The 14,815-nt window shown below is 45.5% G+C and overlaps 1 protein-coding gene across 1 annotated transcript; it reads right to left on the bottom strand.

Annotated features, from left to right (window-relative positions):
* Positions 1–9,356: 9,356 nt before the first annotated feature.
* Positions 9,357–14,815, bottom strand: vmn2r1 (vomeronasal 2, receptor 1). The gene is given in 16 exon segments (XM_030108800.1): positions 9,357–9,715; positions 9,785–9,984; positions 10,065–10,303; positions 10,376–10,571; positions 10,657–10,817; positions 10,900–11,023; positions 11,067–11,345; positions 11,434–11,554; positions 11,873–12,057; positions 12,130–12,255; positions 12,354–12,545; positions 12,637–12,879; positions 13,708–13,999; positions 14,460–14,630; positions 14,698–14,726; positions 14,780–14,815. Coding segments are annotated over 16 exon segments (2,916 nt in total). The 3' UTR covers positions 9,357–9,393.

Below are 14,815 nucleotides of genomic sequence, written 5' to 3' on the forward strand. Positions count from 1 at the left end.
TCATTACCATTTAAAGGCAGCAGGATTGATGCCTTCAGTTGCTCAGTGGCCTGGTGTTACAGCTTAGGACTATTTCTTTGAATCAAAACTTTTAGGAGGAGTGGAAACTGTATTTTTGAGGCTCATTGCAGACAAAGATACATTTGTACGTACATTTTGTACACTAGGGTTTTCAATGTGCTCAATAGAAAAAGTCTGAAGAGTACACATATAGATACATGCAGGAAAATTCCAGAAAGTGCCAGGTTTTAAAAGAGTACGTTTTAATTTAAGATATTTTTAAAAAAGCAAGTCAAACGATGCTAGAGATGACATCTTCAAAGAAGTTTTTCCAATGAGTTTGGGCTGGAGGCTGCATTGATATGCTTATGGCTGTTGATAAAGTGAAAAATAACTGATTTGGTTAAAAAGTCACAGTGACTGGTGTCTCTTTTTTACAACACAAAGCAAAAATAAGCGAAAGGTACATCTTCATCTTATTGTTAGCCTGTGACATGAGATGGATCATACTTATCTGTATTCATCTGCAAACAGTTTATATTTGATTTAATAGGGGAAAGAACAAAACCCAGTTTTAAAGTGGGAGAACACGATGTTTTCAGAGCTGTTACAGTTTGTCTGGGAGCAGAATTTCCGTGGTTGTATTTTGCCCCAGTTTTTATGCAGAATCACTTGAGAGCTGAAAACTGAGGCAATTGTTCTGATTTTAAAAAAGAGCAAGAGGATATCCAGCCATCGTGTGCTGTTTGGCATCCTCCACATCAGAGGCTCAGAGAGGAAAGGAGCCAGACGTGTGTGTGTGTGTGTGTGTGTGTGTGTGTGTGTGTGTGTGTGTGTGTGTGTGTGTGTGTGTTCTCGTATTTCTATCCTTGTCGGGGCCAAATGTCCCCACAAGGATAGCAAAACGTGGAACGACGTGCCTTGTGGGGACCTTTTTCCGGTCCTAAGTAGGAGAAACAGTGTTTTCTTGACCATGTTGTTGTTACTGAAAAAAGTAAAAGTGCAAAAACATTTCTTTAGGGTTAGGCTTTGTTGTGGTGTGGGTTAGGGTTAGGGTAAGGGTCAGGGTTAGGGGCTAGACATGAATGGGAGTCAATGGATGGTCCCCACGAGGATAGAAATACGAGACTGGGCGTGTGTGTGTGTGTGTGTGTGTGTGTGTGTGTGTGTGTGTGTGTGTGTGCGCACGCATGTCTGTGTCAGGCAGGCCCGAGTCCATTTATTGGCAAGAAGGGGATTTTTTGAGGGGTTCAGCTTTTCTAGGTCAGAGCCAGTCCTTCACAGAGGACTGGCTCTGACATGGTAATAACAGAGTCTGAAACGATGTGACAAAATGATAAGTATTGATTCTTGATAGGGGAGGGACCACGAAGTGTTTTTTTCTCTGAGTTCTTGAAAGTGTGTGCATGCATCTCTAAAGGTTGCGCTAATCTGCCAGTGATTCACACAGTGCTGTTTTTACTGGTGCTCCTCCGAGTTCATCACCACAGACACATGCCTGCTAAACACACTCTCCACACACACCTGTCACCCCATCAGTGAACGAGTGAGAGGCTTTCGTCAGATTTTTTACAAGCCTGTCAACGGCATGGATGTGAGGTGAACAGCTATCAGCATGTCGCTGGGATGACTTTTAAAGAGCACGTAAAAGTCATTTTTGAAATAACAACTACATCAATGAGTGTCAGTTTCGATGACGAGCTGGTTGACGATCACTTTTCAGTTGCATTTTCTTTTGTGTTGCGTGCAGAATACGGACCGATACATGGTTAAAAGAGCACAAACTGGTACATAAAGCCTGCTTCAGCTTTTCATAGACAGTGATCTGGTGGGAACAAACTTAGTGCTACGCTACAGTGACATGGGGACCAAAAAATACACCACTATTGATTGGCACAGTGCTTTCACTACATGTCATATAGTGCATCATTTCTAGGCCACTGCGTCTGAGTCTACATATGAGCAGAGGCGGGGTTTACAACAAGTCTCAACCACAAAGCAAACACACATACACTCACACACACACAGATCAATTAAAACACATGCTCAGGGAGAACCTGCAAACTCCATACAAACAAACCCAAAACCTAGACACAAACTAAGGGTACCGTGTGTCTCCCAATTATTTTTCTATGTGTGGCGAACAAACAAATGTGGGTTAGAACCTCAGCGTTTTCTCATTTTCTCCCCACACTGTGCCCTCGCTTCTTTATCTCATTGCTCTCTTGTCTCTGCCTCACTTTGTTTCTCCAACGCGAACAAAGCCCGAACAGCAGCAGGGAAGCTGGAAACTGAAGAGAGGAGGAAGAAGTATGGCAGACAGAGGGGAAATTTAAAAAAAAAAAAAAAAAAAAGGCAGGACTGCAGACGGATGAATGCGGAGCTTTGGGCTTCCATGATTGGAATGGGGCACAGGAGGATTAAGCATTTAGCAAAAGAAAGAGGAGGAGAGCACTGAGAGTTGAAGACATGGCGATGGGGGTCGGACGAGGGGAATCTAATACCGAAAATAGCCAAGTGTGAGAAAAAAGATTTACTGGCCAGAGGGAGACATAAGAGAGAACATAACATTAACAGTTAAATTCGAAAGAGGAGAGCTCAGTCGGGTTTAAATCAGGGGAGGAGGTTCTTCCTGCGCGTCAGTCACACGGGCGGGAATCAGAGCGCTCCCTCCAGCTTCCCTGTTTTGTCACCATGGTGGTGGAAGATGTCAACACAGACTAACACAACAAGACAGATGCTGGCTGTTGGCATTACAGCCCGATCAGGTGACACAACGCTAAGCCGGGGGCCGTTACGAGCGGCGCGTCTCCAGCAACACACAAATGAAACTATAGAACAGACGGGGGAACCACTTGTCATCAGATAGCGCTGACGACCCGGCTCCAAAATACTTTACTCGGCATGCATGCATATGGTTTATCAAGTGTACTTGCGGTTGGATTTGATAGTTTTGCGTGTGCGTTTGTAGAACTGTTTATGTTTGCTAAAGCACTTGTCAAATGAATTCATCCCTGTGTGATTCTGTGCACTGTGCAGCAAACCGGGCGTCCAGCCGGCCTGTTTCTAGGCAGGTTTTCACACTCACACAGGGCTCAACTGACCTGTAGAGCATGCCGGTCTTATGCGCGACCGTATCCTCTTTGCCAAGTCCAAACATTTTCAGGTACCAGTTGGTCTCCATCTCCCTGATGAGCGCCGCCTTCTGACGGTGCTGCGCCACCTGCTTCCCGGAGGAGGGACCGCGCTTGGCATCCTGGGAGTTGCGGTGGCCTTTCGCCCCGCTCAGAGAGGCCACCGACTGCCTCCGGTGCACGTGGGGCGGCTGGTGCCCCGCGCTGGCTCCCCCTCCGCTGCTCCGGGCGGCGAGCATGGCCCCGGAGGGCGCCCCCTCCCCCTCAGGGGCAGAGACCAGGAAGCAAGGTGAGCAGATGCAGCCTTCTGAGTGTGTTCCAGTTAATCCAGGGTCCAAAAACTCCGCAGGTCTTCTGCTGTCTTCGCCTCCCACAACCCTGAAACTGCCTGCCTTTGTTTCCTAGAATCTTCTGCTTGTTATCTGTCTTGCGTGCTTGATTTAAGTTCTTTTTCTCCTCTTTCTGTGTGACTGTCTGTCTTTCCCTCTCTGCACGCTTCTCTCTCTTCTCTTATAGCCTCGTCCAGTCTGAAACAGGATCCTGGTTTCCTTGTCTCGTCACAGCGTGCTCTGGCCTAAAAGGAGGGAGCCAAACATGCCAGGGTGCTGGAAATGCACGCGCACGCACACACACACACACACACACACACACACACACACACACACACACACACACACATACACACACACACACACACACACACGCACACGCACACGCACTCACACAGGCTTACCCAGGTACACAAAGACACACACACTTTAATACACAATTACATGCAAATAAAAAAAACACACAAAAAGTTAATTGTATGCTAAATAAAAATTAAAAGAAAATTAAGTGTAAATTTTGACAATGAACAAGACAGGAAAAAGGTTCGAAACACAGCTACTGTATTGAGTATTAACACACAGACTACAAGCAAAGACGCAGGCACATGTTGTATTTCTATTTTATTTATTTTTCCTGTCTTTGGGGTTTTAACAAGTGACAGCTCTATATATACACACCTGCCGCACCATTTCGGAGTCTCAGACTCTTCACACCATTCTTTGTGTCATAAGACTCCAGGCCAGAGTGGGAGAAATTCACATTTGCTCCTTTGTCAGACATAACGGTGTGGAAACGCAGACATCTGGCTGCGGTGCGCATGAGGAAACATGACGACAGACGGACAGCATGTTACATATTTATTTGGCGTCAATCTTTCCCCAAATAAAAGATGTGTCGTCTCATCAGCCCTGCATTTTCCATACAGTTTTATCCTAATTAGTGTCACGGGAGTCATGTGAACACACACGCACGCACACAAACACAAGGAAACCCGATTATGTAGCCTTTCGTTAGAACGCATTATTCCATATTTTCGCATGCCAAACACATGTTTCGTTTCCATTTCGTACATCCGCTGTCCTTCTTGCAGACTTTCAATTCTTGTCCTGTGTTTCAGACTGCAGCCTCATGTAAACTAAGCTGAGCAGCACTGTGGGAAAAGAAAGCGAAGGTGAGCTGAAGGACCCAGGAGATGCACTGGCTCCATCATTGTTTGCAGAGCAGAGGGAGGTTGCATGCTGATGAGCTGTAGAATTTGCTGCAGGAGAGCAGCAGCGGGCCGACGTGGCCCTTCGGTGCCCGACTCAACACAAGCTCAGCGAAACACATACAGGAGCCAGGCGGGTAGAAACAGAAAGAAACGAGGTGGATTACGGAGGTAAGGGAGAGCTGAGGAGCTGGACCCGGCTGGTGTTAATTTATTATGAAAGCTGGCTGGGAACGGCGCCGGTTCACCTGTCCAAACGGAAAGATAAGAAAGAGCTGCGAGTGTGAGCGTCTCAAAAACCCTCGGCAAGTTAGAAAAAGTGTCGGGAACATAAAGTATAAAAACACAAACTAGTTACTTCAAGCTCAGTCAGGGAGGTCCTAAAAAAAAAAAAACAGTTAAGGGGTGAGCGCACATTAAACACATCAGTGCAGTGTAGTTTGAGGATCCTCCCAATCCAAGCAGACACTCGGAGATTTCAGTCCTCTGAGGTCAAGTGAGTAGATCAGTGATGGAGTGTCAGCCCTGAATTATTCAGCCAAGTAATGAGAGCTTGGTATCTCACTGGACACGTCTGAAGGGGCCCTGGGGAGAGGTTAGGGTCAGCGCTGACTGCACAGAGGGAGGGGAAAGAGCTCCAACCTCCGTTTGTGTCTGCTGTCAGCAGCTCACGGTGAGCAGACAGTCTGCAGTGATTCTGCAGTCCGCCGCCGACAAAAAACTATTACAGTGATGTAGAAATTACCCTGAAAGATTTAAAACAATATTGCCTGAGAAGTTTAATTGTAATTTTCTTTTCTTGCAATGAAGTTACATAGTTACATAAAACCAAACTTATTATCATAAAAAAAACAAACAAACAAAAGAAATCAATCTGTTAACTTAGTGACAAGGGTAGTGAGAGACCGCAAGATTTCAATCAGTTTACACAGGACTAACAGGTAGCTTCAAATAATATAAACACTGTAAGTACAGTGACAGTTTTAACAGTCTTGGCGGTAGTGGTACAGTTAGTTGTAATAGTAATAGCAGCAGCAACAGTTGTCATAATTATAGTCGGAAATACAATACAAAGATCTTCACATTCACAAAGGTTGAGGTTTGAGAAGGATGAAGAAACATCCCAGCGGGATGTAAATTTGTTCCTGTTCTTCCTCCTTTAAAAAACAGACGACTCTGTTCTTGCAGAACCCTCTACATGCACTGAATATAGATATAAGTGTGTATAGAAGAGCATTTGTAGTGTATTTATGTATTGTCCACAGGGCCCGCATATAGCGCTGTTACCGGATGACCTTGAGCTCCTCAAGGTCACACAAAGAGCATCTAACCTGACCTCTCTGTAATGTTGCCGTCACCAAGAGAGAAATTCTAGCATGAACAAAATCTGTCATTCAAGTCCTTTTCCTTGAACCCCCACTGAGACGCAAGCTGATACAGTGTATACTGTGCATGCACACACACACACACACACCCAGGGAGGAGTGGGTGGAGGCGGTGCATCCAACTCTTCCTCACACAGAGGAAGAAAAGCTATCACTTTTTTTTTGTTTTAATCTGTTCTGAGATGATCAGCTGTAATTATTAATATGAGGCTGAAATCCAGCAAATTATACACTATATAAAATAACAATTAAAACAAAAGAGCAATGGGAAAGCAGTAGCAAGGGTATAATTAGTCTGGGGGCAATTTGCCATCAGGAAATGAGGGATTTACTCCATCTCTTTATTATTTATCTTCCCAAAATCCTCTCACAGTGATTAAAGCTACTTCACCAGGGCAAAAATTCATCAAATAATTATATGATAAAATCCAATTAAAGCAGACCTGCGACTGCTCAAGAACTGAGAGTGAAACTCACTGCTCTGACAGTCTGGAGCGAGCAAATTTAGGCTAATTTCCTGAGGAATTTCCCTCCAAAAGATTTTATTATCAGTGGCAATTCATAGAGTAAGTGTCTAGTGGGTGGGGCTTTATAGGCCTGCAACTGTCACACCTGTTACACCAACCGGTCAAAATGTAATTATTAATAGTTAGATAGTCTGTGACTCATCAGGCTCTGAGAGGTAAATTATATTGAAGACATTCACTGAAATGTGTATTTTTTACTTGCAAACCAGAGAAAAGGTAGCTGCAGATCAATTTTCAATACCAACCTAAATATTTATTATTACATGAAATTTAATTGAACAAAATTTCTAACTATAAATGAAATATATAAACTTTATTGCCACAATCTTCCCTTTGCAGAAATAAATAACACTGCCACTCACCACACTGTGCCTGCATTAACCACAACAGTTCAAATTAAAGTAAAAGTTACAGCTTTATAGCTAAATGATAGTTAAGATCGTTGTCACTTTTTAACTGCAGTATTTTGTTCAGCTATACTTGTTGATTATCAAATAAATCCTTTAAATTGAGTGATGGGACATTTCCAGGAGATGACTGTTCCAGCAGCATTAATGCAGCAATATTAGCTGATTTAGTTTTGCATGCACACTACGTTAATTCATCACAAAACAAGGTGAGCTTCCTTTGTGATTAGTGAGCTGTTCTGCATCTGTTCAGTGTTTCTGCCGAAAACTGATCAATTCCTTGTTATGAGACTGTCAGCAGCGATCGGCAAACACAGCTCACTGCTCTGCTGTCTGTCAGCCGGTTCGAAACCAGACAAATGACACCAGCTGTTTATCTCCTGTGCAATGTGTCACGCTTCTTTAGCGCTGTAGTAATCACATACAGCTTCAGCACTAGAAGAGTAGCTATGCTGTCTAATCTAGCAGACAGTATCCTTTAAACCTGTGGCTACCAGCCTCTTAGTTCTTGGCCATCAGTTCATCTTCAGGGATGCAGACCCCCTCTCTGCCCTGGATGGCTAAAACATTACAGAGAAGCCAAACAGTTCTGGAGGTAACCAGTCGTTTAATTGTGCCAAAGCAGGAACCTTCAAAATAAAAGTCAGGGGGGGGGGTTTCTGGGTCTACTCTAGATTATATTTTTAAAACCTCAGAGCAGGTAAAGCTCTGGCCTCCCCATGACCTCCGGAAACAATGCAGCGATAAAAGGTCACGGCAAATGTGCATGCTCCTGGGGAAGACGCATGTGATGCTTTCTATAAATGTTCAACTGAAAATAGACGAGGTTATGTTTCCTTATTTAAACTGCACACTTGTCATTAAGACACTTTTTTTTATTTGTTTACATTTTAGCTTATTTTATGAACCAATAAATGTACCAGTGACAGAAAACAAGGCCTGCACGTTCACATTATGTCCCTCGTGCGCATATGCAGTCGCACGTGCACACATTTTGTCTGGATTTAGCACCCATGTTCCTGCCTGCTCTCACCAGCTGACAATAAATTCTAAACACATTCCTTCACTCCTCTGTCACCAGGAGAATTTATTACAGTCCACCATGACAGCTTTGATTGGACGCAGTTCACAGCTTCCCAGATTCCTGGAAAGTCACGTGCTGGTGAGTGAGCGGACACACACACACACACACACACACAATGACCAGACCACACACTCCAGACTGCTGGGGAGGAGGAGAGCAACAGGATGATGGGAGGATGATGAGCAGCTTGAAAACAAAAACATAAGTTATTACCCCATTGCTTTTTGCGATAAAGAGGTCATCAAAGCAGATCCAGATTTATGAGACGGCAGGCAGTCATGCTCCATCGAACTCCTCTTGTGTTGTCATCTTTGCAGCGTTTACACATCCATCATAAGTTTTCTTGGATAATTAGGGGGGAAAAGGTCTAAACAGGATGCAAAGTTTCAGGGAATGTCATATTTCTATACAAATGGCATGTTTTTCAGAACATCACCATTCAGTCTTCACTCGGTCTGGATTTCATGTTTGGAAACAGGGTAAACTTCAGAGAATCCAACAAAATCAAGCGCCTGCCTACAGCTCCCTCTGCTGGGGGGATTTGCAGGATTTCCATTTCTCGGCAGGACCTCATTTAGAACAAATTTTACACCGAGGACAAGCTGAACTTATTTCTTTAGTGTTGTGCCGCATGTTAGAGGCACAGAAGAAAATCCACGTCAAGATCAGGCTAATTTAACTTGTTAAACTCGTTGCTCAGGTACGTCGTGCACAAGTTTTCAGAATTGAGTTGTGCTGCGAACACATTACATAAGGCGTTATAAACTTCATACCATGAATTTAATTTTGGCATCTGAGAGTGTGAAAGTGAAAGCTCCTTTTTTTTTGGAAACATAAAGAGGAAATTTCAGTATCACAAATATTGACGGTTTTGTATTGGTTCACATAATATAAAATTATAGATATCAGCAACAGATTGAGCTCCAGAAATGTCTCAGTTTAATTGTTTTTTCAATTTAAATGCCAAGTGTTGAGTGAATCCAATGAAAATAAATCTGAAAGTACGTCAATTTCAAACAAAAACATTATTTATTGCTTTAATGAGAAGAATGCACATTTGTTTGAAAGGAAGATGCAGCAGTCAGAAAAAAGCAACAGCAGCTTTGACAGTAAGCGTCTGACCATGATAAACAAGTTTGAGCATAATTTACAGACAGCAGAGCAAAGCAATAGCAAAAGGACATTAATTCTAAATAAACTGTGCTCTTAATTATCCTGTAAGTTTTAAACCAATTTTATATCTACATTTATTTTATTTTTTCACTGTACTGTAGTGCAACTTTATTGTCAATATGCGGATGGCTCCAGTCAGCGTTATTCTAATCATCGATGGACGTGGAGGCCATGGTGGCGTTGACTTCAGTGCCGGCTGTGGCGAGAGAGGCCGACGTCCCGGTGGAGATGCCGTCCCTGAGTTTGGCGCGGGGCCTCATCATCTCCTCTGTGTTGCGCTCGGGTTTGACCAGGAGGACGTAGCACTTGGGCAGGAAGATGCAGGTGAGCAGGCCGAAGCTGGAGGCCAGGATGGCGAAGATCTGGACGGCCACCATGAATTTGCCCCGCGTGCTGAGGTACGCCGGGACGAAGGAGATCCACACGATGAAGAAGACCAGCATGCCGAACGTGACGCACTTTGCCTCACTGGGAAGTAAAAATAATGGGGATTACATTAAATATTTCCATTTCGAGCGAAACTTTTGAAGTATCTACCTGAAGTGGTCCTCCAGTTTCCGGGCGATGAAGGCAAAGATGAAGGCCAGCAGAGCCAGCAGGATGTCATAGGCGAAGATGCAGCAGATGAAGACCACAGACCCTTCGTCACACTCCAGGATGATCTTTATATTTTGGGCGGAGGTGTTCTTGACCGGGTACGGCGGGAGGATGATGAGCCAAACCGTGCAAGCAATAGCCTGGGTACGAAGACGGTGACACCAGGAAGATTTCAGAACGATCGTCTGATTAGAGGCCTTGCTTTTCAGGTTGCGTTTACCTGTATTAATGTCGCAATGGCAGCTATCGCCCTCTGGTGGGCGCAGCTGAGAACATCAACTTCAGGGTTGGCGGGGGCGTTGCAGTCGCTCAGGTTGGCCGTGTTGGTTACGATAATGTCTGGACTGCCGCTGCTCGCCGCCGCTTCGGCCGCGGCCTTCGCCGCTTTGGCTGCTTCCTTCGCTCTGAGCCGAGCTGCTTTTAGGGCCTGAGCTCTCAGCATCAGCACCGCTGCTTTACCTGGAGGTACGAGACAGCGGATTAGATGAGATGAGATTAGATGGTTCCTTCAGCTTGATCCTGGCATCGCACCCATTATGGAGGAAAGGCAAAGAGCGAAGCCCAGAGCCAGGGCGACCTGGCTGGTCATGCAGCTCCAGTGCTGCGGCTCTCCGAGGAAGACGATGGAGCAGAGGAAGGTCACCACCAGCGAGAAGAGCAGCGAGAAGCTCAACAGAGCATCGTTGGCTTTCACCAGAGGGGTGCCGATGTGCACAATGAACACCACCTGGAAAACCAGGATGAGACCACAACATCTCGGATCAAGTAAACAAGCGATCAACTATCTATGATCTAATTGTTCTGATTCTCACCCCAACGGCGATGGTGACTAAAGCCCCAAAGGCAGAGATGACGATGAGAGTGATTCCCAGCGGTTCTCCAAAGGCCAAGAACTCGATGATCTTTGGTATGCAGGCATCATGAGCGTCGTTGGACCAGTCGTCTCCACTGCACAGGATACACTCACGAGCATCTGTCAGAGGAGAGGAGGGGGAGCAACCTGTTTACATATGAACTGCAGCTTCTCATGCAGGTGTGGTGTGAAAGTGACTGACTGGTCGTGTTGCTGATCTCTCCGTCGGCACACGGGATGCAGTCGAAGCAGCAGACGGGCTCCCCCTGCCGGATCCCCTTCCTGGTGCCCGGCTGACAGTTCTCACTGCATACGGACCGAGGGGGCTGTATCCAACACACACATATCTCAGACTGAGCGTGTGTCCACGAGCTGACCTATCCGGTTGTAAAAGGCCATATGCGACTAGCCGCTACTGACCTCCAGCCCGTCGTCATTCCACACGATGGAGTCGTTCATGATGCTCATCCTGTCCTCCGCCGGAGCCGAGCCGTTATATCTCCCCACGGTGATGTAAGATATCTCCCCGTTACTGTCGACCTGCCAGTTCAGGATCTCATAGAAGCCCTCCACATCCCCGTTCTCAAAGTAGATCTCCTCATCCGTGTTCGGCACTTTGAAACGCACATTCTTCAGGTAGTACATCAGCTGAGGAAGACACAAACACACACATGAGAGTTTAATTGACAGAGATCAGACCAATAGGAACAAACTCACTGGGACCTCTGTGGTTTACCTGCCACGGCTCAAAGTTTTTGATGTCGGCACAGCTGTTACCGACAAACGGCCCCTTGCCATCTTCACAGTGCTCCAGGTTGTGCAAGGCGTGGGCCACAGCGTACACGGCTTTGTACACACTGTGGGTTAAAGTATCACACTCACACCAAAGTCACAGTTCAGACCGAACATCATGATCTGTTTTCTATACAAACAATCATGTTGTACAACATCTTAAAGCAAAGCAATAAGTTGTTCAATACAGGAATTTCAGCAACTAAATGAACATAATCCAGAACTAAAAGTAAACTATTACAAAAACAAGATGTTACAGTCAGTTAAGGATAAGCTGGAGTGGTTTGTTTGAAACTGATTTAAATGATCTGAAGAACAGCAGATCAGATGAATGTAGGTAACCAGAATGATGTGTTGTTGTTGATCAGGGTGGAAGAACTGACCTGTAAGTGATTCGTAGCTGGGACACATCAGTGTAAGTATTGGTGAGCTGAGCCAGAGACTCTCTGCCGGAACACAGGCCATCTGGGACGCCTCTCACGGCCCTGGATGTGGTGCTGTTCACCTCTTTGGACCTCTGCTTGGCCAGCCTCAGTGCTTTGCCGTAGTCCAGAGTGCAGTTAAAAGACTGTGGAACAAACACTGATCAGTTCAGCACAATCGGTTTGATTAGGTTGTTCAGACATGCTAGTGAACTCACAGTTTCCCAGAATTCCTCAGTGAGAGGATCAGCATAGGGGTCCATGTCCAGGAGATGGTGCTGGAGACCAGGAATATCAGCCCTCTTCACTCCAAAGCCCAGAGTCCCAGCCAGGACTGAGCTCACCTGCATGTTTAAACCGCAGAGGAAGACATGCTGTTCCAACCGCTTTGAGCCTCGGGGACGAGTCTAAAAGTTCACCTCAGTCCGCTGAACACACTCACCCCGGGCTGGTTGATGAGGGCCGAGGTGATCCAGGCCTCGCTGGCGATCCAGGTGCGGTTGGTCACGTTGTGGTTGAGCAGCTCGGTGATCAAAGGACTCAGGTCCACGTCGGAAGAAAAAACCACGATGATCTTGGCCGTGGACTCGGCCACGGTTTGGACGATACGCTGGATGGCCTCTGGGGAACTCACCTTCGGTTGGACCACAGGGAGACGATAAGACGAGACGATTCAGGTGGCCTGAGTAACGGTGGACTGGAGGAGTCTGGTGTGAGCAGCTTACTTTGGGCAGGACCTCTGAGAAGGAGATGCAGACGCCCGCCTCTTCCACCTGCTCCTTGAAGTCCTTGATGCCGTACTTGCCGTAGTCGTCATCGGCGGCGATGGTGCCCACCCAGGTCCAGCCGAAGTGGAGAACCATCTGGGCCATGGCTGTGGACTGGTGCTTGTCGTTGGGGATGGTCCTGAGGAAGGTGGGGAACTGGAACTTGCTCTCCAGGGCAGAGGATGTCGAAGAATAACTGACCTGAAGAGGAGATTATATGACCATGTTTGTTTGGTTTTTTTTTGGTCATTCTTATAGCCTGCACCTCTGGAGCCACATGTGGCCCTTTAGCCCTTAGCGGCTCCTTGGAGCTTTCAGAAAAATTATATGTAAATAAACATTTCATTTCATTTTCAGCTTTTTTTCACACCAGTCATTTTTAAAGGACTCGAGTCTTCGCAAAAAAGACATCCAAGAAAAAAGAAAAAAAGGAAAGAAAAAATCCAAACAGCTTGCAAAAAGAGGAAAAAGACTAGATTTACTAAAAGGAAAAAAAATCTCAAAAATGAGAGAAAAGCATGCATAATTGCTCAAAAGAGCCAAAATGGTTCAAAAGCTCAAATGTCAAAACCATTAAATTTTTTTTTTTTTTTTTTTTTTTTTTTAAAGAAGGTGCAACGCTAAGACCAGGTCCAACAACAGCTGAAAATGTAATGAAATATTTACCATACTAAACTGTAACTGAAACTTAATGAATGCACATTTTTCTGTGTATACCAAAACTATACATGAAATTTGCTAAATATGTATTTTTGTTTAATGCATAAGTTTTTAAAATGGTGTTTGAGTTTATAAAGGTGTCAGACCCCTGACAGCATGACAGCATATCAACTGATACATGATAAATCTTGATGTTTTCCTTTTCTTTGTGCAAAAATGTGATGTAACAACACCACTTGTGGTCCTGTTCTTGAAAAAAGTGATCACAGCAAACTAATTAAAAACAACAGTTTTCATATTAAAAAATGATCTTGGCCCGTGGGCCACGTGTTTGACAACCCTCCCCTTTGGGATTAATTCCTGGCCTACCTGTGGGAAATGATAAAGACCAAGAATCCTGGCAGTGGCGATGGACAGATCAGAGCCCCCGGCGCCCACCAGGGCCGCCAGGGGGGCTCCTGACCCACAGCGGTAGTTGGGCACGGCTTCGTCCTGGCCCGTCAGGTAGGTGAGCGTGCCCTCCACGGCCTTGGAGATGGTGAAGCAGGAGTCGTAGATGACGTAGCCCAGGTCGGTGTCGGGCAGCAGGTCTGTCCTCTTGTTGATTTCGTCAATGGCAAACAGCATGGTCTGCGTCCAGCGGAAGGTACGGAAGTTAAATCTGAGCAATGAAGGACAGAGCACATTTACACTGCTGTGTGAACAATAAAAATAAAGAATGATGCAAATTCAGTACACGATAAAAACAAAAATACCTCAACATTTCAATGACTGTTTCATTCTTGATACTGAAATTAGAAATTAACAGAATAGCTGATTATTATGTAAGAGGCCTGTGTGCGCCTTCATGTTGCTTTTTGAAGTAATTGGCCCCAGAGGTGCTGTGCTGCTTTGTCTCATGACTTTATGAGAGAATTAAAGTACACTATGTGGTCGAAACATATGAAACAGTTCAGGTGAAAATTTAATCAATAAAGGGCTGAAATGTAAACGAGACCCTTTAATAAAAATGAACAACTTTATATGAGTCTGAATTAACTAGACTCGAACTAGCTTTAAAATAGAAAAATAGTATCATTAAAGTGGACACACTGAGCACATTGTGAGGATGCTTGACTCACCCCTCACACCCCGAGGAGACGGGCACCCTGGAGGTGTTCCCATCGCTGGAAGCGATCCGCTTGTGGACGGGAAACATGCCCCCAACCACGACCTTCTTCTTCTCTACGTCCTTGTAGCCGCTCAGGTTGAACTTCGCCTTCAGTTTGCAGGTGGACTCGGCTGACAGAGACCTGCAAATGTGGAAAAACACACATAATCCAAGCAAGAGGCGCCTGATGTCCATGCTGAGTGGGAGACGTCGGAGGGAAGGAGCCGGTCCGAGAGCTCTGAGCCACAGAAAGACAACGAGAAGAGAACGACTGTGTGACAGGTGTCTCACCTGCTCCCCGGGGGCAGCTGCTGCACCGGGCGCCAT

The sequence above is a fragment of the Salarias fasciatus genome, chromosome 14 (assembly GCF_902148845.1).
Source record: "Salarias fasciatus chromosome 14, fSalaFa1.1, whole genome shotgun sequence".
NCBI lineage: Eukaryota > Metazoa > Chordata > Actinopteri > Blenniiformes > Blenniidae > Salarias > Salarias fasciatus.